This window comes from Colletotrichum fructicola, assembly GCF_000319635.2.
Source record: "Colletotrichum fructicola Nara gc5 chromosome Unknown KSG_Nara_v1_contig11, whole genome shotgun sequence".
Lineage (NCBI taxonomy): Eukaryota > Fungi > Ascomycota > Sordariomycetes > Glomerellales > Glomerellaceae > Colletotrichum > Colletotrichum fructicola.
In genome coordinates, this window is record NW_027094061.1 from 44,458 (window position 1) to 70,065 (window position 25,608).

The window sequence follows — 25,608 nt, forward strand, 5'->3', positions numbered from 1 at the left end:
ACCCCAGATCCAATCAGCCCAGTCAGCGCCTTCACGCCCTTGAAACTCAGGTTGGTCTATATTTATTAAGAGCTAGCTATACTAGAGCGTCACTATATAGCCCTATAATATCTACTTGTTACGGTCAGCTATCCGACAGTAGGGTCTGCTAACAGAAGCTGGGGATTGAGACGTAATAACAGTACACTTGGTCGTGGTCTGGGTCGTAGGTGGTAGGCTGTAGTAGATCGGTCTTCAGAGGCTAAGGTGATCAGTCTTAGGCTCAACAAGTAAGTCGCAGTGAAGGTAAGCTGAGAGTATCCGTGAGGATGAATACTAAGTTGATTGCTGAAGAGCTATGGAAGTCTGACCTTGAGCCAGGCTCAGGTCATACTATATACAAGTCCTGAACAGTTCCTTGTCCTGCTGCTGACCGCTGGTCAGGTACTATTGAGCGCTCAGTGATCGTTGGTGATCGCTCAGTAGGTCCTACTGAGCGCTCAGTGATCCACACTGTCTGCTCAGTCTTATCTTATCGTCACGTGACTTGTGCCATAGTTCTTCCGTTCCGAGTGAGTCCCTGTTGTTCCCGTGATCCTGCAGTACAAATGTCCTGTCCTAGCCGCCCGACGCCCAAGTGGGTCGGTCAACTGTTATCCATGCATAACGGGTCGTAACAAAAGGAGATATATCTACCTCATAGATTAATTAGAGCGTAAGGTGCTCCTATTATCTAAGGATATAAGACGCACAGCTGTTCCATATCACCCTTTTTAGTAGTAAGGCATCACACAGCGCAATTCAACCTAATAACTGCGAACATTATTTAATTCAGACAATCTTAAGGCCCTATAATCTCGTTCAATCTCAATCGCCTATGCCACTACATGGCGTAAAAACGCAAATCCCTTTTCCACCTCCGCCGCAATACTTCCATTTGAATCCTCATCAAGATCTAACAAATGCGACGCGCCATCAATGATCGCAATCCCTGACTCAACCCCGTGCGCTGCAAGCGACTCACTCATGTCTCTGGCTTGCTGGACAGGAACGAGGTCGTCTTCCGTGCCGTGAACGAGGAATGTAGGTGTGCGATAGGTCCCGTTGATGACCTGGGCGTGTGGACTAATGGCCATGATACGCTCTCGAGTCGGCCTTTGCAGCGTCTCATAGTCGCTCGTGGACGCTGACTGCGGAATCTGCCCTTTGCTGGGTAGTCCGTCCAACCATATAGGCAAGAGCTGACCTTTCCAGTTTCCATGCAAAATGATCGTTGTCCGAGGATTGGTCCCCGAAGGCCCTCGGCCCAACCACTTACCAGGCGCAACAGGCCTTCCATTTTTCATCACTCGGCTTTCGGTGATTGGATAGTTCTGAACAGCTTCAAGCAAATCATAACCCCCCTTGGCAAGACTTTGGGTGCCAGAAGGAAAGTTTGGTTGAAACCATGCTACAGGAACGTCAGTCGTTGAGCCCAGACAACATGGCACACACGAGCACGGTATACGTCTCGATGCGTCAATCATGGTGACTTACACTCATCTTCCAATTTTGAAGGGCTGTAGAATGCAAGAATCGCATTGGGCGGCTCGATCCTCTGTTCCAAAGATGTCCACGCCAGAGTCATGGCTAAGTGACCGCCACTTGACCAGCCAATCCCAACAACCTTGGGACCAATGCGGAGACCTGGTCGGTTCAAGTTCATGAAGGGTAACTCATGACGGGCCCATTGTAGAGCGGAGCATGCGTCAGCCATGGCACCCTCCGGAAGAGGCATCTCAGGACACAGCCTGTAGTCAACCGCAACTGGTAAGATGCCGTTATCAAGCAAACGCTGGACATGCTTGGTATTGATGTCATGGCGCGAGAGGCTGATGTGACCGCCCCCGTGGAAGAGAAGGCCTAAACTTCTGTTCAGCGCTCTGGATCTTGTGACAATCAAGCCGATGTCTATTCGACTGTGTCAGGACGGAAAATCACTTACCGACTGACCATGTTTGTGACATCAACTCATCGGAAGGCGGAAGATATACGTCGGCAAATAGGCGATTCTGTCCAGTCTGTTTGAACATCACCGTTTGGATGTCGAAGCGTTTCTTCGGGACGATGTCTCCAACATCGGGGCGCGTTTTGAATCCCGTGATGATGCGAAGCATGTTAGACTCAGCCAGCTCGCCTCCGGTCCAATCGACGTGCCCGAACCCCGCCTGCTCGAAGCTTCTCTTCCAAAAGAACTCGTCGGCAAGAACGTGCTTTCTTCCATCCGTCATCGACCACCAGCCATCCATGACTGCAAAGCGGTTAGCATTTTCGAGATCTACAGAAAGAATGGACCAAACTCACGTCCGAAGACAAGATCAAACCAGAACAGGTTTTTAGTGAACTCAACAAGCGTGACAATTCCGTGTGGCTTTAACATTTGTCGAATATTTGTGAGTGAAACGGATAAATCAGCAGTGGCGTGGATGCAGTTGGTTGAGAGGACGAGGTCAAACTTTCCAGTCATATCGGTAGGGGGACTCTTTGTGGCGTTCAATGTCTGGAACTCTAGCCGTCCAGTTGATTGACTCAGCAAGCCGGGTAATTTTTTCTTGGCTCCAGCGACCAGTCCCGCGGAAACGTCTGTGAAAGTGTAGACGAATGGTATTCCGGCATCTCCCAACATCCGGAGGACGTGTTTTGTAGTCGATGCTGTCCCACCACCAATTTCAAGAATATAAATCGGTTTTCCGTTGCCTTTTTTCAGAGCGCTTAATGCTTTCTCGAGAAAAGAGCAAAGTTGTTTGCTGGCTGCTAGATAGAAGGGGCCATTGGTGTACACATCTTCCAGGATATTGGCATTCTCCTTGTTCCTGAACACCAGAGTCAGAGGGTCAGCTACTCCAGTCATGCAGTCCGCCAAAGAGCTCCCCGTGATGTTGAGGAGTTTGTGTTCGGATGCATGTCGAGGGAATCGTTGCACGGCTTCCTGCAGCCTTTCAACCACAGACTGCTTAGGGACAGGCGTATCAGCGCGGACCCAGACATTTCCTTTTCGGCGGACCAGTCTTGCGTCTTCCAGGATCTCGAAAAGTTGCGATGCAAGAAGAGCGTACTTCGGGAGATATTGAATGGTTGGGAGTTCATCCCCAGCCTTGAAGACTGATAGATCGCATCCAAGTTGCGGGAGAGCGTCGACCACGTATTGCGTAACCAGAGAAGCTTGAATGGGATATACGTCGTCCCAAAATCTGATTGAACCGTAGGTCTTCGCGTAGTCATCGGACCCATTCTTGATGTCTTTGAACACTTCATATGCCCTGCGCAGACTTTCTGAACCCCCCACATCGTCGAAACTTTGTGTTTTTGACTCCAACTTCATGACCGCGAACTCACTAGAAGTAGATGTTGGCGTTGACGAACCAGTGCTTTCGGGGTCGTTGGCCTCACTGAATGTGGGGGAAGCGCCTCGGGTAGGCGGACTGGTCATCAACCTGATGGCGTTGGCCGACGGGCTGCGAGCACGTATGCATTGAACCAAATCTCCTACGGAGAGCAGACTCTGATACTCGTCCGCACTCAAATCGACCAAAAAGGTTTCGTTGACTTCGTTGAGCACCTCACTCGACAAGAGGGAGTCAATGCCCAGGTCAGCAAGCGAAGCATCGTTTGCGATGGCGCCGAGATCGATCTCTGCAACTCTTGCCAGGAGGCAAAAGACATCCTCGTCGCTGACAACTTTCGATGGGGTGTCGTCTGCGCGTGACACGGCTGTTTGAGATTGAAAGTCTATCGCGGGGACAGAGTCCTCCATCTTCTTCTCTTGAAAATCTTCGACAACGACGCCGCCGACTTTCCCCCCTGCGTTTTTTGAAGACAACGCTCGAACAAGAGATTTTATCAACATCCGAGTGAATCTCGCGCCGTGAATGACAACAACAATTTTTCCGGTTGCCTCGTCGTAAACATATATGTCGTTATCGATATTCCTCGGGTCGTACTCGCGGTACATGGACAGAACTTTCCATTGTCTCGACGGAGTCAGCGAAAAGCTTGGATGGATCTCCACCTTAGTGATTCGGGTGCAAACGAAAACCTCGTTCTCAGAACACAGTCCACTCAAAGCGTTCACATGGATGCCAGACACCTGGACAAAGTTGTCCAAAGCCAACGGGTCCGTTATCATCTTGTCAAATCCTTCGAGGTTGCACTCGGAAGCCAGCTTGACTCGACTGATCGCTTCATCCCCTTTAGCGAAAATGTCCCAGACACCCTTGTACATCTCATCGTACGTGACGACACGGGAAAACACTGAGTAAACCAGCGGACCCCTAAGTGCTACGGTGTCGGTTACATCAGCGGCTTGAAGCTGTCGGACAGTGTGGCGAAGTGCGGTTTCGTAATGGGGAAATTCAGAGTCGTCTTCGGCGTCTTGTTTGGATACAAGACTAACCTCTCCTGATGCATGCATGCTTGGCCGCAGTTGAGGATCTGCCAGAGATGAAGACGTCACGCAGAACTTCCAAGACTGCGAGTGTTCGATCTTGGAGAGGGAAAGTACGATACGGCATCCTTCCCCCAGGCCGAGGGCTTCGTCGATTTGAATCTTCTTCCATGTTGCTGAGAATCCTTTTGTCTCTTCGTGCCCCAAAGCCGTAAGCGCAGCTTGTGCCGCCAGTTCCATGTATAACGGGGCTGGGCACAGGGGCTGGCCCACAACTGCATGCCCTTGTATAAGGCCCTTCCACGTGTCATGCTGAGGATCGACATTGAATTCGAGATTGGCTTCAGTCTTCCGCGTTAAAGTAAGCAGGCGACGTGGAGCGGGCGTGGTGCTGTTGTTTTTGGCTGAAGAGTCGAATTCTAAGGGTCCGACTGTATCTCTCCATTCAAGCCAGTGGCGACTCTTCTCAAACTGATACGGGGGTAGGAACGGGACATAGGAGTACATCCCTCTCTGGCAAGTATGAAAATCCCAGAAAGTGACCGATTGCGACTCTTTCCACAAACCAATGGTGACTTGAGTCAAAGAGTCTCGCAGTGGTGTCCTATCCCGCAAATTCATCCCGTAAAATGTGTGTTCAGATGCTTCCTCTCCCAACGCTCTGCGGGCCATGGTCGTAATGCCAGAGTTCATCCCGGCTTCCAGCCAGCAACAGCCAGCAAGTTCCTCGTGAATCTTGCTGACAGCCTGATGGAAGAATACTGGTCTTCGGGTGTGTTCTCTGACACGTTGAGGCCAGGGTAAACATTCCGTATCCCGATCAAGACAGGTCTCGACAGGTATGAACGGTTTGCGGAAAACGAGTCCCCCAGCAAGAACTTCGAGATCGTGAAGAATTGGCTCCGTGAAGCGCGAATGGAAGGCGTACGGGACGTCGAGAATCTTTGACTTTGCATTCTGAGTTGTGGGATCCAGTTTGATGAACTGCTCAGCATGTTCCACCTCCGATTTCGATCCGGAAATGACAGTCAGTCGTGGACCATTGTGGCAGGCCACTTCGACATTGACTGTGTCTGAGTTCAAGAGTCGACCCAAAGAAACCGGATCAGTCTCGACAAGTAGCATGGAACCAGGGTCCGGACCCCATTTCTCCTTCATCAGTCGCGCACGCCCTGCCACAAGCTTGAGGCCGTCGGATAATGACAATATGCCCGAAACACAAGTGGCTGTGAGCTCGCCAAAGCTGTGGCCTACCAGTTTGGCGACTGTGAGACCGGAATCAATCCAAGCCTTTGCACAAGAGTACTGCACGCTGAAGAGTGCAGAATGCAAGATGACAGGGTCTTCGATTGGCTCGGATTGGAAAATGTAGGGAAGTATCCCAGGAAATCCCTGAGACTTAAGCTCGTTCTGGCAGCAATCAAGATGGTGCCGGAGAAGGGCACAGGATTCGTATTTGTCCTTATCAAGGCCGACGAACTTCGAATTCTGGCCACCGAATGCCATGACGACAGGCCGAGACTTACTCGGTAAAGTTACATTCCAAATGTCCGAGGTACTGGACTCATGAAGACGCTCGATGAGTTGATCCATGCTGGCGGCGTCGAAAGTGGCTGCAAAAGGCAGCGACGGATTTTGCCCTGACACGACACTGAAGGAAAGATCAGCCAAGCGGGCTTGTTCCTGTTGGTTGGGCGACATCGTAAATTGCTTCAGGATTTGTTTGCGCAGAACACCAATATTGGCAGACAGGGACTGTTGGCTAGAGGCTGTAACGATGAATGGGAACGGGATAGCCTTCGGAAGGCGGCTGTTGTTCGTCGTTCGAGTAATGGCCACACATGGCGATGGCGGCTCTGTAACGATAAGTGCTGCGTTACTTCCCGAGGCTCCATAGTTGTTAACACAAACTGTCAGTGGCCCCGAAGATTTCCATTCAATGCCAGTTGTGGTGATGGCGATCCTGTCCGACTCCGAAAGTGTGATCTGAGGGTTCAGTGTCGTGAAGCTGGCTTGAGGGGGAATCCGTTTGTGATGAATCATCAACACAGCTTTGATTACAGCAGCAACCCCAGACGCACTCTCCGTGTGCCCGATGTTTGCCTTGATTGATCCAACATGCAAAAGCTGTTCCGTCTGACGCCGCAAACCACCAAACGTTCGTCGAATACTTTCAAACTCAATCGGGTCACCCACAGGCGTCCCAGTTCCGTGAGCTTCAACATAAGTAACGTCGTCGGGCGTCATGCGCGAGAATCGTAGCACCTCTTCGTAAAGATCAGATTGCGAGGGCCCATGGGGGACAGTAATGTACGTCTCGTTGCTGTTTTGTCTGACAGCAGAGCCGGGGATCACAGCCAAGATCTTGTCTCCCGATGCTTGCGCCTCTGATAATTTCTTGAGCAAGAGGAGGCCAACGCCCTCTCCTCTGCAATAGCCGTCGGCTTTTGCGTCAAATGACTTGCATTGACCCGTGGTGCTAAGAAACTTTCCAGCATTGAGGTTCTGGAAAAAGTTGGGGCTTGTAAAGACATTGACGCCCCCAGCTAGAGCAGCTGTGCATTTCCCAGCAATGATGTCGGTGCATGCTTTGTTGATAGCCACAGCCGATGAGGAGCATGCAGTGTCGATCGTGGATGATTCGCCGGTCCAACCAAAAAAGTTGCTGATCCTTCCGGCCAAAAACGCTCTGAGTGTTCCCAGTGTCGAAAATGCATTGGGTGGGTGCGATGCGACATTGTCAGCATAATCGTTGGCGCACACGCCGATATAACAGCCGACATCCTTGCTAGGTGGCTTAGGACCGTTGAAGTAGTTTGCAGACTCCAGAGCCTGGTAGGCGACTTCGAGCAGATGGCGTTGTTGTGGATCCATTGAAGATGCCTCTCTACTTGTCTTTCGGAAGAAGCGATGGTCAAAGGCGTCAACGTCATTGATAAGGTTGGCAAAAAATCTCTGAACTTGAGGTGTTCGTCGAAGACCATTCGTCGAAAACCTTTCGGCCGGTATCTCTTGACAAAGCGACTTGCCAGATTCAATGACGTTCCATAGCTCATCCAAAGAGTCCGCTCCAGGAAACCTGCAAGCCATGCCCACAATTGCGACTGCAGTATCTGGATAGCTTCTGGCTGGTGTCGAGCCTATCAAAGGCTCGGTTTGATTGGACAGGCCTAGCGGTGGTCTGATTGAGTAGGGACCCAGGAACCGTGAACTTGATAGGCACCGGACCGGGCCCAGTTCTAAAACATTCCTTGCATCTTGTCCGGGTCTGAGTTTCGAGGCAACTTGGCTTACAACCAAGTGCCAGTCGGCCACCTCCGTCATGATGCACTCCAGTATTTCCTCGTGTAGTGGTCGGCCACCAAGAGTCCGGCCGTCCCGATTGGAACATACGGCAACTACCAGCCCGTCGACCTCTGGAAATCGGAGCTTTGATTCTTGGGCGCAAAATTCCAACAACTGTTGTTTCCAGTGGCTGAGCGCTGGTGTGTGATAGCGGGCTCTAAGACTCAGAGGCTTCAATGTGTAGTCTTCTAAAGGGATATGTTGGTGAAGTACTGCTACCCTTGCCGTTGGTACAATAATTGTGCAGCTTGCGTGATCGATCCTAGTTGCAACGTATGACTGTGTCTGAACATACATTAGATGAGAGAAAGACATGTTCATTCATGGAGTGCTTACGCAAGTGGCATGAGAATCATTCTCTGGAACTTGCGCGGCAGTCCCGCATGGCTCATTCTTTCCGTTACACATCAGCAAACATTCTTCTGCTTTCTGAAAGAAGGGAAATGCTCACATTTATTTCTTCCAACATGGAAGCTGCAAGGTTGACGTCTAGGTCCAATCCTCGTTGGCGGCGTAGCACGAATGCTGTAGTTGCCCCTGCTTGGGTTTGATCGAAATCCAGATACACTCCAATGCAGAACGAAAGGCGGAGTGCCACAGCAAAATTATGGACCAAGGCCGTCTCGTCCCTGGAATTCGAAATTGCGGTAGCCGATAATAGTCCTAGACAGAATCCCTGGCATCCGCCATCTGAGATATTGCCAAGTAACTGCTGGTGGGAAATGTCGTTGTCCTGCAAGTACTGGAAATATTGCACCATCCCAAAAAGGACAGACAGAGGGGCTGAGATTGAATTCCAGTATTCTTTGATCTGGTCTTCAATGACATCAAGGTCGTGCTCCAGCCAGCGTGTCAACTGCAAAGCGCACCATTTGCCAGGCGTTCTTTCAAGGCATGGCTCATGAGCTACTAGACACTGAAATAGCGAAGGTAGCTCTGAGATTGAATCCAAGAGTGGCTGTAGTATGGGTATTTGCCGCAAGGCTGATCTGATGTCATGCAAAGCCAAACCTCTAAAGCCTTCAGAGGCTTGAGGACCAAAAAAGATAGCTTTCAGAGACATGCTGGAAGGGCTTGTAGAATGATTCTCTGACTTGGGCGAATATGAGATGAATGCGGGAACTCTTTTGAATTTACCAAACCAAAGGTGCCAAGTTGGAGGGCTAGAAGGGTTTTGTCTCAATGAAGGTTAGTCTGTAGCCTGCTCAGCCGTCACTCAATATCACAAGCTTCTCAGCGCTTGTCATCTACTGCAGCATCGGAGACTTTAGTGCTTCTTTACAACGGCATTCCACCACTTTGAAACCCTGACCGTCCTGAAACGCACGCGGGTAATTGATCAATGAAGCTCTTATCGATGGAATAGCTTGGCTGCACAACTGCCGGGTTCCTTCCTTGACTCATTTCGCATTGGTTTCATGCACAGTCTTTGGAGATTTCGTGATGTGTGAAAATATCCGGCGGTGGGTCGTACGAGTAGCAGAGTTTACACAGGCGGCTGCATGTTTTGGGGTCGTCTACAAGGTTGCTTCAGACTTCGCCAGACGTGCCACCGAATGACCAAAGATATTCACAAGCTCCGAGGCAGGCTTCTATCTCGTTCTCGCTGAAACAGGAAGTGGTCCGGGCTTAGGTTCGGGGGCTCCCGACACAGAAAATGCCTCGCTGAATTGGGTGTACACCATCCCGGGCCGCGCCCACGGTCCAGGTGACGAGCCCAGGCTCCTAAGCCGATGGTTTGTCGATCTGTTGCCCTCCTCTGGACTACAGTTTCCTCTCACCCACACTCCCACGGCATGAAGTTTCTGCCAACAGGTGTCATATTCGCATTTAAATTCAAGATTTTCCTTTGTGGTTGGCTGTATGATCATCTCGTCTTCAGTTCAGATCGCGATATCATTCTCCCATCTTACTGCAAGTCTTCTTAAACCTCAGACTAGACAACTGTCACTCTGCACTTCATCATGTCACGATCTCCAGGCTCTGAATCGGAGGCTCGACAGCTTTTGGGGCTTGTTGACCTACTCCGTGAATCCGTGCTCACCGTTACGCAACAATGGGAGAAGGAACGTAATTCGTCTGTCACGGAGGATTCTGCACAGCAAACAGTGCCCAGTCCGGATTTGTTCGAGGCTCAAAGAAGAATCGAGGCCATCGCCGGCACTCTCATAGCGCTCGTGGCAGAGCCTTCTCACAGGATCCAGCAAGTTATGACTCTGGCCGTCCAAGCCAGAGCACTAATTCTAGCCACTGAGATGAAAATTCCAGACAAGTTGACAGCCGACGGAAAGCAAGGAATCCACGTCAGTATGCTGTCAGAGCGTACCGGGATTGAGTCTCGCAAACTTGGTAAGTTCAGCCCAAGCGGAACAGATAACTGGCAACGGCCTTGTGGAGGCCCTCTAACGAGTGGGATCCTTGTCTATTACAGCTCGCCTCATGCGAACCTTGTGTACCATTCACATCTTCAATGAGCCTGAAGAGAACCGCTTCACGAACAACCGCATTTCACAAGTCTTAGTGGACAATGAGCCGCTGAGGGCTCTGGTGCAGTTAGCGTACGTATCATATAGAAAGTATTTTGAAGGGCGTAGGCTGATTTTGCGAAAACTCACATAGGAGCATGCACTCATTCACATCTGAGTACTTAGGTAAATACCTTCTGGGTCCGACTGGATCCTCTTATGAAAAAGACGAGACAGCGTTCCAGATCGCGCTAGGCACGGACAAGACGCAGTTCGACTGGTTCGCCGAGAAAGTCACAGTTGAGGAGCTCGAACGTGGAGGTCGCGGTACTGGCTACCCGGGGTTCTTCTCCAGGCCTGAAGACGGCAACTGGGAGGGGCCAGACTCCAACGGGTTGATATCCCGCCCTGAACTGGCAAACTTCGGAAAAGCGATGATTGGTAGCGGATCGGTCAATAGTCCCGCTCATGTTTTGGACTATCCCTGGAGCAACCTCGGAAACGGTGCCACCGTCGTAGACGTGGGTGGCGGGGTTGGTACGCAACGCTCGCAACCTTCTAATGAACTAAACGTGTTTGATTGGCTAATGTCCATTCAGGAGGTTTCGCACTTCAAATGCTGAAAGCCCACCCTCACTTGCGGTTCATCGTGCAGGACCGTCCTGAAGTTATCAGTCAAGGAAAGAATGAAGTCTTTCCCATTCATGCGCCGTGGGCATTGAAAGATGACCAAGTCACCTTCATGGACCACGACTTTTTCCAGCCTAACCCTGTTGTTGGCGCAGACGTATATTGGCTTCGTCGCATCCTGTAAGTCCTCTGTCTCTCAGAGCCTGCAACAACAGCTAACGGTCGCAAGGCATGATTGGTCGGATGAGCCGTGCCTCAAAATTCTCAAAGCGCTCAAGGTCGCCATGAGACCCAATTCGAGGATCCTCCTCGCTGATTGCGTGCTGAATACTACTTGCGGATCTCCAGATGTGCCCTCGGCTCCGGATCTGTTGCCTGCCAACTATGGCTATTGGTGCCAATACAACCATGTGCTCGGAATGATTATGATGGCAGAGAATAATGGGATCGAGAGAACTGCATCCGAAATCAAAGATCTGGTCACCAGGGCTGGATTGAGGATCAACAAGATTTGGCCAGTCAGAAGTCTGGTGGGCATAGTTGAGGTAATGCTATAGTCCATGTAGCAATAGTTTAGTCTAGAAAAGTCTAGAAAAAGAATAAGTACGGTTTCACCCACTAGGCCTATGAGTATGTTACAAAACTTCAAAATGTGGCAATGGTCTAGCAACGGGAAATTCCCAGCCGTCTTAACAGCAGGCGTCTGGAATAGCGTGATAAGGTTCCCATTTCCAAGAACTCGCGGGGTCCACCCAGGCATGCTCCTGCCAGTCGGATGAATAGTTCGGCTAGGTTTCGGCTTGCAAGCATAACCATCCTTGTGGGATGTCCTACTCCAAACTTATGACCATCGAAGGTTATGGCCGAAAGCGGTATGCCGTCAGTACGCAAGGAATTGTCCAAAAGCGGTAAGCTGTGAGTACAACATCCAAATATTCCTATCGTTTCAATTCTTTACAGAAAGTAGGCTTCTTTGGAAGACTATTTGCTGTTTTTCGCTCATCCCAATGTGTCTCATTGTGAAGAACGTGCCCAAACTTAATTCCCGGCCATCTTCGACCACTCGGATTAACAGTGCATTCGGAAATTTGCGAGTCAGAAGGCTACGGCGGGTAGCTCCGTAAGCTGGAAAAGCTGTGAAATTGAGGGTAAAGTCTATTACGCGACATGTACCAGCAAATCATAGCCGGCATTATGAGACGAACAATGCAGGCAACTCCCTTTTCCTTTAACGCCCGTTCAGGCAAAACCAAAAGTTCTTGCCTTATAGTCGCGACGATGCACTCATGTTCTTATCTCCTGCGGAATTCCAATTGATTGATTAGACCCGGTTCGTATTCATAAAGTTTCTACAATCCTCGTTACATACGCTGAAACTCCGTCATCGTGCGTCTGTGCGAAGAGTCTAGTGCCGCTAACCGAGTCCTCGGTTTATGGCCAGATGGCAAGTTTATTGACGTTTACATTTGTGACTTGGTCCTACTTGGATGCATCGTGTCCAGCATGGCGTCACCAATGAGCCTCGAAAACGATTTTCACGTTATCATAGTCGGTGCAGGACTCGCGGGGCTGTCAGCTGCTTTGTCAATCAAGCTTGCCAACACATCACATCGAGTAACTATTTTCGAATCTGCAAAGGAACTCAGAGAAGTTGGCGTTAGTTGGATCACACATCTTGCAGAGACATCAGGCCGATGGCATCTAACTCATACACTCGCAGGCGGGCATCCAGCTTACTCCCAATGGCGTACGTCTCCTTGAGAAGTGGGATGTGATGAAAGAACTGCCTACGGCATTGCCGGACACCATGAGTGTAAGACGGTACGACGGCTCGAGGCTGCTAGCACATGAGCCTTTCCTGCAGCAGCTCTTACAACGCCGCTGTGGCGCCTCGATTATTGATGTCCACCGAGCTGACCTGCAAAACGCCATGCTCGCCAAGTGTGTTGACGAACTGGGTGTGACTATAAAGCTTGGCACCTCAGTAAAGTCAGTCGAATTCAACGATGCCGCAGTGACTCTCGAAAACGGTTCAATAATCCACGGGGACGTTGTTCTTCTCGCAGACGGCCTGTGGTCCACGATTCGCAGCGAGTTCGCGGGGAAGGACCATCCGCCTATCGCGACGGGAGATTTGGCGTACCGGCTTCTCATCTCCGTTGATGAGCTCAGCGGTCCTGATAAGGACGAGCTACGAGAATTCATCAGCCGTCCTGCTTTGAATTTCTGGATTGGGCCGTCTTCCCACGTTGTAGGGTATTCCTTGCGTGAAGGCACCATGTTCAACTTGGTCTTTCTTCGACCGGACGACTTGCCTGGTGGGGTGTCCAGGACTGGTGGGACTCAAGCCGAGATCAGCTCTGCACTCCCCTGGGACCCTTTGCTTCTGAAGTTTCTACGGGCGAGCAAAGAGGTGACCAAGTGGAAGCTAATGTGGGCCAAGCCTCTGTCCCAGTTGGCTAATGATAGCGGGACTTTCTTCATGGCAGGCGATTGTTGCCATCCAATGCTACCATACCTAGCGCAAGGGGCAAACTCGAGTCTAGAGGACGGCGCCGTTTTAGGACACCTACTTGGCAAGGTGTCACAAGCAAACAAGACCAAGCTTCTTCCTGTGGTTGCGAAGGTGTATCAGCGTTTGCGAAACGACAGAACCCGTTGGATCCAGGAGGAGGCATTCCGCCAACGGGATGAACTCCATCTGTCCGATGGCGAGGAACAGAGGGAGAGGGACAGATACATGGTCGGACAGCTGGGAGCTGAAATACGCGGGCCGTTTCCAATTAGGTTCTTTTGCCCTGAAGCCCAGCGCTGGTTGTTTGCGTACGACGCATACGAGCAAGCTGAGAGGGGTTGGGATAATGAATCCAGCACCTTATGTTAACTTATGATTTGCATTGATGTCGTAATTCTCGTTAATTCGTACGTTCATCCATAACGTGCTGTTTCTTTTGGAATTCAAGCTAGGCCCCTGTCTTGAAATTACCCCGGCACATTGGATTGAATCTATGCCAATGTGGCCATAGGCGGCTCTAGGCAGGCTTCCGAGACCCGAAAGTGCCAATGAAATCAGCCTCCAAGAGTCTAGGCATTGCGCATGCCTGTGGGAACAGACGTCAGGAGAAAGATTCCCCGTGCCAAGAACCGCCAAGGTCGGGTAGAAGGAAGGAATAAGACTCCATCAATCAACTCGTCGAGGACTCTGCTCCAAAATACCATGGCCCACATAGCGTCCTGGGCAACCAAAGCCCTGGTCATCAAGTAGGAAAGTGTACCGGTGTGGGCTCGTTGTGATACACGAGATTGCTGGAGTCGCAGGTGTGTATAAAATAGACTCTATATTGCTCAATATTTCACACTTGGCCCAACGGCAGCAAGTTATCATCAAGATGAAGTACTTTTCTGTGGCTCTTTTGGTCATCCTGAGCAACGTCCTCTATACGTCAGGGTTGAATATACCTCGTACAGCTGAAGAGTTTCGCCTTAAGCATCCTCTGCCCAAGAGGACTATCCCATGCCGCGCATCTTTCACGCCGAAATCATCAGTGAACGATACTGACGATGTCTCTGATCACTTTTTAGACGCTGTTATGCGTGCGAATAATGGAGGGGCTGTGTATCTTCCTGCAGGTCAGACATTTGTGATCGGCAAACCACTTGACTTGACATTCCTTCATGATATCCACATCCGCCTTGAGGGAACCATTAAGTTTACCGACGACGTTGAATTTTGGCAAGCCAACGCTCATCAGCATCCCTTTCAAAGATCACTAATGTTCTGGAAATGGGGCGGTAAAGACGTATGGATCCATGGCGAGGGTGTCATTGACGGCCAAGGGCAAAGGTGGTGGAATGAATTCTCTGGACAAGAGTGAGCAACTGGAATCTTGTGCAAAACATGGGACTAACTCTTAGGACCAGAATCTTGGACCCAGACAATGAGTATCTGAGACCCATCCTCTTTTATGCGGAGGGTATTGAGAATTTGACCGTTGAGGGGATTCTGATGAAAGATTCCCCAGTTTGGCATAATTTCATTGTTAACTGTAAATCCACCTTCCTATCCAAGATGCAGCCGCAGACACTGATACTTCCTCAGCCAAATACATCACATACCGCGATGTCATCATTGAGGCAAAGTCGAACAATTCCACAGTTGAACCAAAGAATGGCGATTTTTTCAACTCTCTCAACGTTGAGCATATTCGTATCGAGCGCGTTTGGGTTGACTCAGACGACGATTGCTTCTCGCCGAAGAGCAATAATACAGACATCCATGTCAATACGATGTACTGTAATAACTCTCATGGGCAGTCACTGGGAAGCCTTGGACAGTATGAGGGAGAGTATGTTTTGGTGAAGGACGTTGTGATTGAGAACGTCTGGATGCTGAACGGAAACAATGGTGCCCGCATCAAGGTCTGGGCTGGGGAAAACGTCGCGACTGGGTTTGTGGAGAATGTGACATTTCGAAACTTTTGGTCTGAGAATGACGACTGGCCTATCTTCTTGGACAGTTGTTACTTCAACGTTGACTCGGAAACTTGTAACCGCTTTCCAAGCAAGATGAAGGTCAGTAATGTGCTCTTCGAAAACTTCCGGGGTATCTCAAGTGGGAGCAAGGGGAGGGCTGTTGCAAGGGTGAGTTGCTCAACGAATGAAGAGGGGCGGTGCAGGGATATCAAGTTCAAGGGATTTGACGTGCAGAGCCCTTGTGGCGGGGAGGCGGTGGTAATCTGCGATGGAGTCGACGGCGGCCTGGGCATTCCCTGTGTCCCTTTTGAAAGTGAAGAGGCGCAATCGGCGCTGAAAGAGGTATGCAACCGTGGAAAGGCCACCATTGACCCTCCTTGGGATGTACGAGACTACGGACAGAGGGGTATCATGTAGAATCCCAAGACATAAACTTTGAGTTTTCCTCATCTATGGATATGCATAGTGGCATCATTCACAATTTGTGTCTCAGCCATCACCTGCCCTAGTTGTCTTTATTATGGAGCAGGAAACCTCTTATTTCGGCTAGACTTCAACATGTGTGATATTTTCGCGGTTGGCGTCTGCCTCACTGCTTTCTTATTGTGTCCCCGTCTTTATTCGCTACGATAGCAACCCTTTTTCTCGAAGTTATCAAAATAGGGTGACCCTTTTTTAAACTCCAGGTATCATGTCGACATGTTTTGGCTCCACAAGCAGCCAGGATCGCCGCTACTCCTAATGGAGTTTAGCCAAGGATGATGACGCACACGAACCAACCATCCATAGCCGCATCATGATTACTTTAAAGAGCGGTCGGCTATCGTCTTACCCGATCGCGCCAGATTGAGCTTTGTGGAATAGCCCACCTGCCAGCACGATCGCAAGCACAATGACCTTAATCCAAGAATTCTGGTCTTGGATCACCCCTGCTCAAGGCCCGATTTCTGCATCCCCGGAATTGGGACATGCGGCGCCGACTACGTTGCAAGTGCCGTTCCCTCGCTCCGACTTCAAGCCCACCGTAATTACCTTCCTCCGGCATTGCGGCTGTCCATGTGCGTTCACTACCCCTGCTGCATGGCTACTCTCAATGCTAATAACACAAGTCGCCGAAAAGACGTTCCTTCAACTTCGCGACGCAGCTGGCAGAAACCCCGACGTCAAATTCATCGCTGTGTCCCATTCCTCGGAGCTACATACGTCGAAATGGCTTGCGGAAGTCGGAGGAGTTGGAGATACCAGTCCGGTCGACGTCGTCGTTGACGAAGACCGCACTGTGTACGCCAAGTGGGGCCTTGGCATATCCTCTTTCCTACACGTCCTGAGCCCGGGAGAATTGAGTGAAGTCTTCAGTCTGGCATGGAACGAGGGTATCAAAAATAGACCAACAGAGAGCGGAAATCGCTGGCAAACCTCTGGAGCTTGGGCTATCAATGAGGGTGGAATTATTGTTTGGGGGCATGCGGCTAAAGGAGCTTCTGAAATTCCGGACTTCGAGGAAGCTGTGACGCAAGTGAAGACAGAGAATGGTGAGTAACCCGCTCATTCTCGACACTCGTGTTCTCTGTCTGCATGCATGAAAGCAATAACGGAATGAGACAAACAAATAGCGATTATTCGCCTCTTGGCTCGTTCAAGCGTCGCATCTCTACTTGGAAACAATTTTCTGCGGTTGTGCTTCGCCTTCAGCTCATTGACAAGAATTCGTTCTACTCTGAATTGTATGCTTGCGTGGAATAGATAAACATCAGAGCGTCTTTTACTCGATTCCGAGGCACCACGGACGTAAAACACACACACACAGACATGAATTCAACCGTAAGAGGCCCATGTTGAAGCCTCGGAAGATGCCTAATTGTCACACCACGTAAATGCCAACCTTGAACGTAGTGGGGCGTGGTCCCTGCCGTGACTTAGCAGTCTGCTTTTGCAATCTCTGAGTACCTTCGTTCGATTTGTTGCCTGCTGCAGTGCCATTTGCTTGCCGTCACTTGGAGATCGTTGGTTACGAACAGCACTGCATCCTTTACCTCTTGAACTAGACGTCACTCCTTGTTTGTAGACATTCGATGCGAATATTGCCAAGCCACAGGCACACATAGGTGTGTGCGACAGTGATGAGGAGTCATGCAGCAGATCCGTCATCAAAGAGTACGAACAGTGAGAAGTTCTTTCGGTAATCATTATTGGCATCCCCTGAACGCTGCAGCATGGCGTCTGGGATCTCCGCAGAGAGCCTCCCGGCCCATCCCCGATTGGTTCTTCGTGCCAAACGGTCAGGGATTCATTACCAACATTGGTCCACAGCTCCTCGTAAACCCGTCCAATCGTCGCGGCAGTCTTTTTTTGCCACCCAAAAGCTCATTTCCGAACTCACAGTGTTTGGAAACCACGTGATGGTTCATTGGCGCGGGGGCGCGCACATGGATCTACGCAATACTCCGTATCGCCGTTAATTGAGCTCTCGAGCCTGGTACATTTGTAGGTTGACTATTGGTTTTGCCATTCCAAAATTGTAGACACCGCAACGCGTGTGTAAGTCCACGGCCAACGAGCCGTGCTTCGTTGATTTCATGGGCATTGTTTTATTGGCGTCGACCCTGGTCTAGGAACTTGTTCTGGAGATGGCTGCTGTTGGCGGTGGTGGGGGTCCGACTGTCCCGGTCAGTTGAACCCCCTGCACCCTTAGGCGGCACAGTCAATGTCCGGGAGATCGAGCAAACATTGTTTTCGGCTTGAAATTGACACTTAAGATGGTTTGGGCAGTTCTATTAGTCACCGGAATTCTTGCCCAAAACCCACCATTGCCACTGCCTGCCTTCTTCTACAATCCTGGCCGCATCGCACGAACTTCTGATCCTAGGAAAATCGTCAAGATGGCGCAATTCAACCAACAATCTCCAGAGCAAGCCCACGCTAAGGCGAGCCGCAAATCTGCCTCTTCTTCGTCACGCCCTCCTATGGTCGTACGCATCCCACACGAGGTGACACCTGAGATCGTCCGCCCGAAGCTACTTGTACTAGAGCCACCGTACGAAGGACCCAATGTGCATGAAGTAGGGGTCAAAGGTTCGTGAATACTTTTTCCAGTGGTTACGTCGAGTATCTGATTCAATCTCGCAGCTGTAGGGAGGTTCATGCCGGTCTCCCACTCTCTCAATTGCACCAAAAAGTCCTCTGAAGGAAATGGCCAACGAGGTCCAGATTTGTGGCCATTATGGTCATGGGTAAGCTGACAGCTTTATCATAATTGGTGCTTGGGGATCGATGCGGCTTGAATTCCTATTCTTCTTCTCGCGCTTGCATTAGTTATTTCATATCCTCAGAATGAAGGACCAAGTTTGGCGGTTGGGGTTCGCAGTCGAACGGAGATCTTACGTGGTTTGTTAAGTTGACACTATAAATGTTTGATTCGCTTTATGGATTTCTAGAGCAACTCAGGGAAAACGGGAGACTCGTGAATGAAGAACTACATCATTCAGTTTTACTCTAATCTGGAAGTTGTGCAGCACCATGTCGGGCGACGGCTTGACATCAAGTCATCTACTACTGCTTCTTTGGGGGCAGCACCGTCGGAACCGGGGGACGAGTAGTAGTTCTTGGTAATTCCGGAACAGCAGGTGTCGGGATACAAGCACAAGCGCTGCTGACCCGTGCAACAACATGCTTATCCTCTCCGCCGCATGCCTCGGCAGCATACCCAGGCACAAGGATGTCGTCGGTGTTGAGGCGCTGGGTGTAATTGCCACAGAACTCTCCAGACTCCTTTAGGCGATCAGGAATGTGTGAGGCCCGCAACGCCCGAAGGCAATTATCGGCGTTGCAGACAGGTGCTTTTGGGCATTCCTTGGATGTCATCTTGACCACGAAGCTGCCGCGCTCGATTGTGTGTACGAAAATGAAGCCGGACTTGAAGTTGGCAAACGAGGACCACGATCCGAGGAATGCAACTGTGCCACCACCTTCATTGTCATCATCTTCGGGATAAATGTCGAAAAAGCCAGCCTCGCAGATGCTGCTACCCGTTGGGTCCTTAGTAACACTGCTGACGTCAAGCACGTTTAACCCATTCCCGTAGTTTGACTGATACAAATAACCATTCACCATGTACTGGTTGTGGTCAATAGACCTAGTCTTCCCAGCGTAGTGCCCTACATAGACTGGAGCTTCCAAGTTGCGGATGTCCATAATGTGGGTTGTGGGAAGACCTTGCGTCATTGGGCCGACCTTGGCATCCCTCTCGTCGAATTCGTCGTCAATGAACAAGTACTCTTGCCAAGTTTCGTTATTGACGACACCTTGATGTACGTATTGCGCACCAGGGTAGTCCGTAATTGAGATGATGTTTGTGGTGTTACCGTTCTTATCAGTGACGTCGTAGATGGTAAGAGTATCCTCGTTGTAGCCATAGCAGATGTCTCTTCCATAGTACCGATGGTCTGGGCCACGATATACTAGACACTCAGCATCATGCACATAACCATCCCCCGCAGCGCAGCCAGGGCTTGTTACGTTGGTTGGGTCGCTGATGTCGAGAAAAATCAGACCGCCCCGACAGGGCAGATCGCCTCGCACCCGAATGGTTTCGTTTCCGCCCACAGAGCCACAAGCAATGGCATAGTTGAGTTCGTGATTGACGACGATGTTGTGAGTACGCCCCATGGGGAGCTCGTCCCAGTGCCCAGTAAGCTCTTCCTGAGTGAAGTTCTTCGGGTTTGCGGGATCTAGATCAAGGACCTTCTTCATGTCGAAGAACTGCACTCCATGGTGAATGGCCTCGGACCCAATCACGGCAATATCACCAACGATACGTATTTCGCGCCATTGCGAGCCGATTCGATCGTATTGTGGGAGACGGCCGAGGTAAAGCAGCTTTCCCTCCTCTGAGATCTCTGCAAAGGCGGTGCCGTCGTATTGGCCAATGGCGACGAATTCTCTACCATCTGCTGAAGTCCAGCCCCATGAAGACGAGCCACGTCCACCCCAGCTGCCAAGCGCTTCATGGGAGAGAAAATGATAAAGGTCGATCTTCATTAATTAGCAATGAGAAGTCTTCCACATGCGTGCGTGCAATAGGCTTACGTTGTTACACCTGAAGGTATTGTGAAAATCTCCAGGGACCGCCTCAGCAAACCCGTTCACACACGGAGTATATCCGAGCTCAGGATACTGAGAACTATCCATATCGCCAGCGGCGATCTCAGCCTCCCATTGAGCCTTTGGGTCTGTCAGCTAAAGCACTCTGATCGGGCATTGATCGCACACACCATCTTGATTCCCATGATGCGGCGATGCACTTCGCCAGAGTCATACTCTGCTTTCGTACCTGCCCCAGCCGCATTGGTTAATCTCAACAGAGACCAGCCGAGGACGGCTGCGGCATGAATGTGCACCATTTCAACGAACCGAAGAACTGACAATAGCGAGAGCTACCGAGAGATGAGCTGCTTGTACGAGCCAATGAGGATCAAATCACCTGGGTACCACGTTTCGATGAAGCGGCACCGCCGGCCTTTAAGTATTGGGAGTCTATATCTCACGCTTCGGCCATTACGGGTTAGGTACCAAGCATCAACAAGATCTGTAAGTTAACTATTGCCAATCAAAGACGGTGTGCGGAGAGCTCAGAATAAGACCTTATTTTCATTCTCACATGAGCCAAAATCCGACTGGAGAGAATCACGCAAGATTTGATGCCACCTCGGGGCTTGGCTAATGGAACACAGCTGCTAAAAGAAGCTAAGTTGATCTTGGACGACTATCACGCTGGCCTTGGCAGCCTTGGCATAGTCGTTTGGACGAGTTATCTGCTGGGACTACTGCGAGGCTTGCGAGCTCCGCCTCAGAATCCCCGCATTGAACACGCACACATAGGTTTTTTGTAGCTTGGCTTTACAATTGCGGTAGGTGGTTACGGCCTTGGCTATTCAACTAGGCACTTGGCCGTTGATAAGAGGAAAAGAAACACTGTTCTTCGCTGCGGTGATAACTGAAAGATGGCTTGCCGCACTGCCAACTCGTCAGCTCGCAGCCTCAACCCAGAAACCATTTTACAGCAATGAAAGTCGGTTCGAAATTTAGTGCTCGCTTTGATTCCGCCGCTTGCGGCCAATCTCTGGTCTCGATTCAATCAAAACACAAAAGGGCGCTAGCTTGCAAGTGAAGTTCGATTCCTCTGCCCCACCATTTGTCGCCCTGGTTTACCCAATCATCAATCCAGGCCCCTGCTTCTTATTTCTACCACCATCATGCTCTACGCCTGCCAGGAATTCTGCTTCGAAAAATTCGCCGGCAGGACATTCATATTATTTGTTAGGCTTGTGTCTAGGCGCATATCGCTGTGTCTGTCTGTTCATGCGATGCCAACACTTGTTGAGAAGCGCTGGATGATTTTGCTTGACGCAGTCCTCCTTGACATCGGAGAAACTGGGGTTGCCAACCCAGTCAACTGTCATCGTCACGTGTCGTGTCTTCTTGCCGTGGCGCCGAGCGAGCCAGTAATTCTTGATGGTTTGAATGTGCCAAAAGTCTGCCATCTCTCTCAGTACCTCCGCGCGATCCACATGAGCAACGCAGTATGCGACCCAGACTATAGGGGCGTCATCCTGAAGTACATATTCCGGGGCCTATCTCCACTCAGCCTCAGGTTCTGCCGCGTCCTAACACCCTAAGAAGTCGAGCCTAGTGAGTCGGTTAGGTCAAGACGATGACCCATGATCTGACAGAATTCGAGTTTGTCATTCGTTAGCGGATCGGCTTCAGTAAGCAAAAATCCCTCAAAAAGGGCCTGACCGGGGTTCGAACCCGGGGCCTCTCGCAGTTGTTATCAGACAATAACCCAAAGCGAGAATCGTACCACTAGACCATCAGGCCGTATATCCTTATCGCCAAGCGGCTCTACTGCGCACCAAGAGGCCGCAGGTGGTCCTAGCGTTAGGTTCAACACTGGAATCTACAGATCTCTGATGACAAAACATCGCAGGATTCGCTAGTGCTTACCGGATCATAGATGGCTTCCATAAGCATATCGACTTTCTTAACCCCGCTTCTCAGACCAGAATTCCTGACCCAGCCTGGTTTCTATCTTCTGACCTCATCCCAAAGACAAAAACCCTCAGAGCCAGCTTCGCCTAACATGAAGCTTGTTATCGCTGGAGCAAACGGATTTGTGGGAACAGAGCTCGTCCGCCAGAGCTTGCGGCTACCTAGCATCACATCTATAATAGCTCTTTCTAGACGCCCCGTGGATATTAGAAACGGAGCTTCATCTGCTGCCGAGATATCAAAGCTGACGACTGTTGTGGTTGGATCTTATGACACTTACTCTGACGACGAGAAGGCAGTCTTCGCGAATGCCGATGCTTGCATTTGGTGAGTTCTATCATGTCGCGAATCATTCTTCTAGCCCGACTCTATCTTCCCTGTCCCCATTTGTAAAAATGAATACAACGTCACGGTATTGCACAGAAAGCACTGATGATGTATTGCATCTATCGGATAGGACAGTAGCAATCACGCCGTCAAGGTCCGATGCCTATGAGTGGGACGAGGTTCAACGCGTTTGTCTCCGCTCACCTCTTGTGGCTCTAAAGACCATGATTGATGCGCGATCTGAGGCAGCATTCGGCCCCAATTCGAAGCCTATTCGATTTGTGTACATGAGCGGCATAGCCTCGGAGCGTGACCAAACTAAGACTCCCAGTTTCAAGCCTAAATATTCCTTGTTACGAGTAAGTTTGATCTGGTTTTGCCCTCCTCTTCTCTCCCGCTTTTCCGTTGAGGGTCGAAAGATCATTTGCTAACCAGGTTCGAATTGACAGGGTGAAGCTGAAAGTGCTATTCTCGCACTCGCGGAAGAACACAGACTAAAAGTCGAGTTGTGCATTGCAAAACCTGGTTGGATTACTGCACCGAATGATTATATGAAGATGGCTATGGGGTTTGCATTAAAATGGGTTGCATCCTTGCCAAGCATCTGTGTCCAAGAGATATCCGCTGCGATGCTTCACCAAGTTGTCAATGGATTTGAAAAGGATACTCTGCTCAACGACGACTTGGCGGGGATAGGTAGAGCCAACATGTAATGATCCGGACTCAGGGATAGCATTCCTACTTCAAAGAACAAACTGCTTTGCAGTGACGCCGGAGACATTGTAGTCACCAGTAAAGAAATCAATGGTGTTCTGATACAAGAAGACTTCATGCTCCCATTACATATAATCAAGTATGTGGTTAATTTACATCAATCAAAGAAACTTGACTGTTTCTGCCCTCTCGTTTGCATAGGGCACGCTCGGTTTCTTCCATTCGGGAGTTGTGTCTTGCTCGCCCTTGAACTTGACCACAGGCTTCAGAATGCTCAACCTCTTCTTGTCGAAAGCGCTGTCATGAAAGCTTTGGAACCAGTCACTCTCGGGCTGCAGGTAATCCCCAAGAACTCTTTGCCATCCATTCCACACGGTGACAAGGAGATCTAGCACGTGGTGTGATCCTCTCATTTCACCCCACTGGAAGCGTTGCTTGCATTCTTCCACGGTGGCCTCGGGATAAAGCCCAACCTCTTCGGTCAGGGCGTAAGCGTTGACACCAGTCAGACTGGCATGCGAATAGTAACTTCCCCCCTCAACTGCCCGTCTCTTCAGGCCCAACATGGCACCAACAGCTCCGAGGACACCGGTTGACATATCGGAAATGGGCAAGCTGGGAAGAACTGCCTCGTTGTTGGACAGATTTAGTGACTTTCCTGTCACGTAAGCAGAACCGGCGGCAGCATCAGCAATCTGCTGCCAACCGGGCCTTTCAGCATAGTAGCCGTCAGGGCCGAAACAGTTCTCGCTGACGTATACGATGCCACGGCCGCGCTCACCAGCCATCTTGAGCAGATCGTTGAGGCCAAGACCAAACTTCGGCATCTTGTTGATGCGGAAACCCTGAATGAAAACATCGCAGTCCGAGACAAGAGACTTGAGAATGGCGGCGTCTTCATCCTTGCGTAGGTCGATGGCGATTGTTCGTTTTCCAGCGTTCAAGGTCAACTGCATGATGTTGATGTCTGGTAAGTGTGGAGGATTCACACGAATCACGTCGGCTCCGTACGCAGCCAAAATTGTTCCGATCTGCGGGCCGGCAATGACACGAGTCATCTCTACAACTTTGACACCAGCTAGAGGACGCTTGTCGTTGGGGTCCAGAGGCGGGAAGGCTACCGGAGGTGTTGGGATTGCCTGCTCTTGCTTCTGAACGTTTACCAAGGGATGTCTCAACAGCGAACGTCCCATCTCCGATTCACGCCATTGCTTGGGCGTGAAGCAAATGCTGCCACAGAATCCGTTCAAAAGATTTGTCATCTCCATCTTCTCTGGGCTGAGCTTCGATGTGTGTTGGGCAATGAGCCGGGCGGCCTCCTCCGGCGTCTTGGCGGGCGTGGAGGGGTCTACACCAATAGATCGTAGGACCGGCTCAGCATTCATGCTCCCATGAAGCGAATACCAAACCTCGGGGTCGCTTGTAGGGTACAGACCGGTGGCGCGGTATTTGAGAGGAGTGTCGGTCCATCCTCGCTCCCAGTCAGGAAGCAACTCCTTCAACTTGCCCTGTTTAACCAGGCTCACAACATCAACGCCATCCAAGAAAGCAGTCGCAATGCAACCAAACCAAATGGCAGCGTGCGTGGTGTTGACTGTAATCTGACGCTCGTCATTCTTAGCGCCGCGGAGAGTAAGAATTTCGTCGGCCAAGACGCCAGTCATAGCATGCAATGCTGCAGCTACCGAAGTCGCCTTGATAGGTCCGGGGATGACAGGGTACGACTCCCCAGTAAATTGAACTTTGGAGAGAATCCTTTCATCTTGTGTGAAGCCGGGAGTCTGGCTGGCGATAAGACGAAAGATGCGTTGGGTGTCTTCTGGCACAGAGGTGAATGTTTTATCTGTGAAGGTACCCGGGCCGTAGATGTCGGGGATCTTTTCGACAGTCATGATTTATGATGTGTATTCGGAATGGTTTCGAGAAGGAAAGAAAAGGATGCGATAGAGCAGAGTAGGGCTTGCAAGTTGCAATGGCTAAGAGTCCTGGGATATTAGGAAGCTAAAGACCAGAGGGAGTTATTCGATTTATACTCAAAGACGTGTGAGGGCGGGTCATCCGTGGGAATATGGTTGACAATGGCGGAAACGGAGTAAAGACGAAGATATCTCGGTGACCGGTGCGGATTGATTGGAACAGCCGCTGTCGGAAGACCCTTGCGTCCATCAGGGCTGCGAACGCCGTGAGGACCGATGATGTGGGGCA

General features: G+C 50.5%; 9 protein-coding genes across 9 annotated transcripts; 6 read left to right on the forward strand and 3 right to left on the reverse strand.

The window, feature by feature from the left end:
• Window positions 1-854: 854 nt before the first annotated feature.
• mpas-0 (Methylphloroacetophenone synthase) lies at window positions 855-7,276 on the reverse strand (the record flags this gene model as incomplete). Its single annotated transcript, XM_032037081.1, has 4 exons — window positions 855-1,429; window positions 1,516-1,881; window positions 1,964-2,269; window positions 2,323-7,276. The coding sequence occupies 4 exons, from the start codon at window positions 7,274-7,276 to the stop codon at window positions 855-857; spliced, it is 6,201 nt and encodes a 2,066-aa protein (XP_031883769.1).
• A 2,435-nt stretch (window positions 7,277-9,711) lies between these two features.
• On the forward strand, window positions 9,712-11,399 carry tpcA (O-methyltransferase tpcA; the record flags this gene model as incomplete). The annotated part of the gene is made up of 5 exons (XM_032037082.1): window positions 9,712-10,096; window positions 10,179-10,305; window positions 10,367-10,749; window positions 10,812-11,022; window positions 11,072-11,399. The coding sequence occupies 5 exons, from the start codon at window positions 9,712-9,714 to the stop codon at window positions 11,397-11,399; spliced, it is 1,434 nt and encodes a 477-aa protein (XP_031883768.1).
• Window positions 11,400-12,345: 946 nt separating this feature from the next.
• OpS4-6 (FAD-dependent monooxygenase OpS4) lies at window positions 12,346-13,726 on the forward strand (the record flags this gene model as incomplete). The annotated part of the gene is made up of 2 exons (XM_032037083.1): window positions 12,346-12,498; window positions 12,563-13,726. The coding sequence occupies 2 exons, from the start codon at window positions 12,346-12,348 to the stop codon at window positions 13,724-13,726; spliced, it is 1,317 nt and encodes a 438-aa protein (XP_031884042.1).
• Window positions 13,727-14,231: 505 nt separating this feature from the next.
• pgxB-2 (putative exopolygalacturonase B) lies at window positions 14,232-15,732 on the forward strand (the record flags this gene model as incomplete). The annotated part of the gene is made up of 3 exons (XM_032037084.1): window positions 14,232-14,713; window positions 14,764-14,888; window positions 14,942-15,732. 3 exons carry the CDS (start codon window positions 14,232-14,234, stop codon window positions 15,730-15,732), a joined length of 1,398 nt encoding a protein of 465 aa, XP_031883866.1.
• Window positions 15,733-16,207: 475 nt separating this feature from the next.
• Window positions 16,208-16,855, forward strand: CGGC5_v016517 (uncharacterized protein; the record flags this gene model as incomplete). Its single annotated transcript, XM_032037086.1, has 2 exons — window positions 16,208-16,373; window positions 16,425-16,855. 2 exons carry the CDS (start codon window positions 16,208-16,210, stop codon window positions 16,853-16,855), a joined length of 597 nt encoding a protein of 198 aa, XP_031884006.1.
• Window positions 16,856-18,194: 1,339 nt separating this feature from the next.
• CGGC5_v016518 (uncharacterized protein) lies at window positions 18,195-18,554 on the forward strand (the record flags this gene model as incomplete). The annotated part of the gene is made up of 2 exons (XM_032037087.1): window positions 18,195-18,387; window positions 18,442-18,554. 2 exons carry the CDS (start codon window positions 18,195-18,197, stop codon window positions 18,552-18,554), a joined length of 306 nt encoding a protein of 101 aa, XP_031883863.1.
• A 310-nt stretch (window positions 18,555-18,864) lies between these two features.
• On the reverse strand, window positions 18,865-20,869 carry CGGC5_v016519 (uncharacterized protein; the record flags this gene model as incomplete). The annotated part of the gene is made up of 5 exons (XM_032037088.2): window positions 18,865-20,346; window positions 20,401-20,535; window positions 20,586-20,644; window positions 20,725-20,747; window positions 20,859-20,869. The coding sequence occupies 5 exons, from the start codon at window positions 20,867-20,869 to the stop codon at window positions 18,865-18,867; spliced, it is 1,710 nt and encodes a 569-aa protein (XP_031883864.2).
• Window positions 20,870-22,453: 1,584 nt separating this feature from the next.
• On the forward strand, window positions 22,454-23,402 carry CGGC5_v016520 (uncharacterized protein; the record flags this gene model as incomplete). Its single annotated transcript, XM_032037089.1, has 3 exons — window positions 22,454-22,689; window positions 22,820-23,048; window positions 23,139-23,402. 3 exons carry the CDS (start codon window positions 22,454-22,456, stop codon window positions 23,400-23,402), a joined length of 729 nt encoding a protein of 242 aa, XP_031883865.1.
• Window positions 23,403-23,564: 162 nt separating this feature from the next.
• Sugct-0 (Succinate--hydroxymethylglutarate CoA-transferase) lies at window positions 23,565-25,295 on the reverse strand (the record flags this gene model as incomplete). The annotated part of the gene is made up of 1 exon (XM_032037090.1): window positions 23,565-25,295. One exon carries the CDS (start codon window positions 25,293-25,295, stop codon window positions 23,565-23,567), a length of 1,731 nt encoding a protein of 576 aa, XP_031883861.1.
• Window positions 25,296-25,608: the final 313 nt, after the last annotated feature.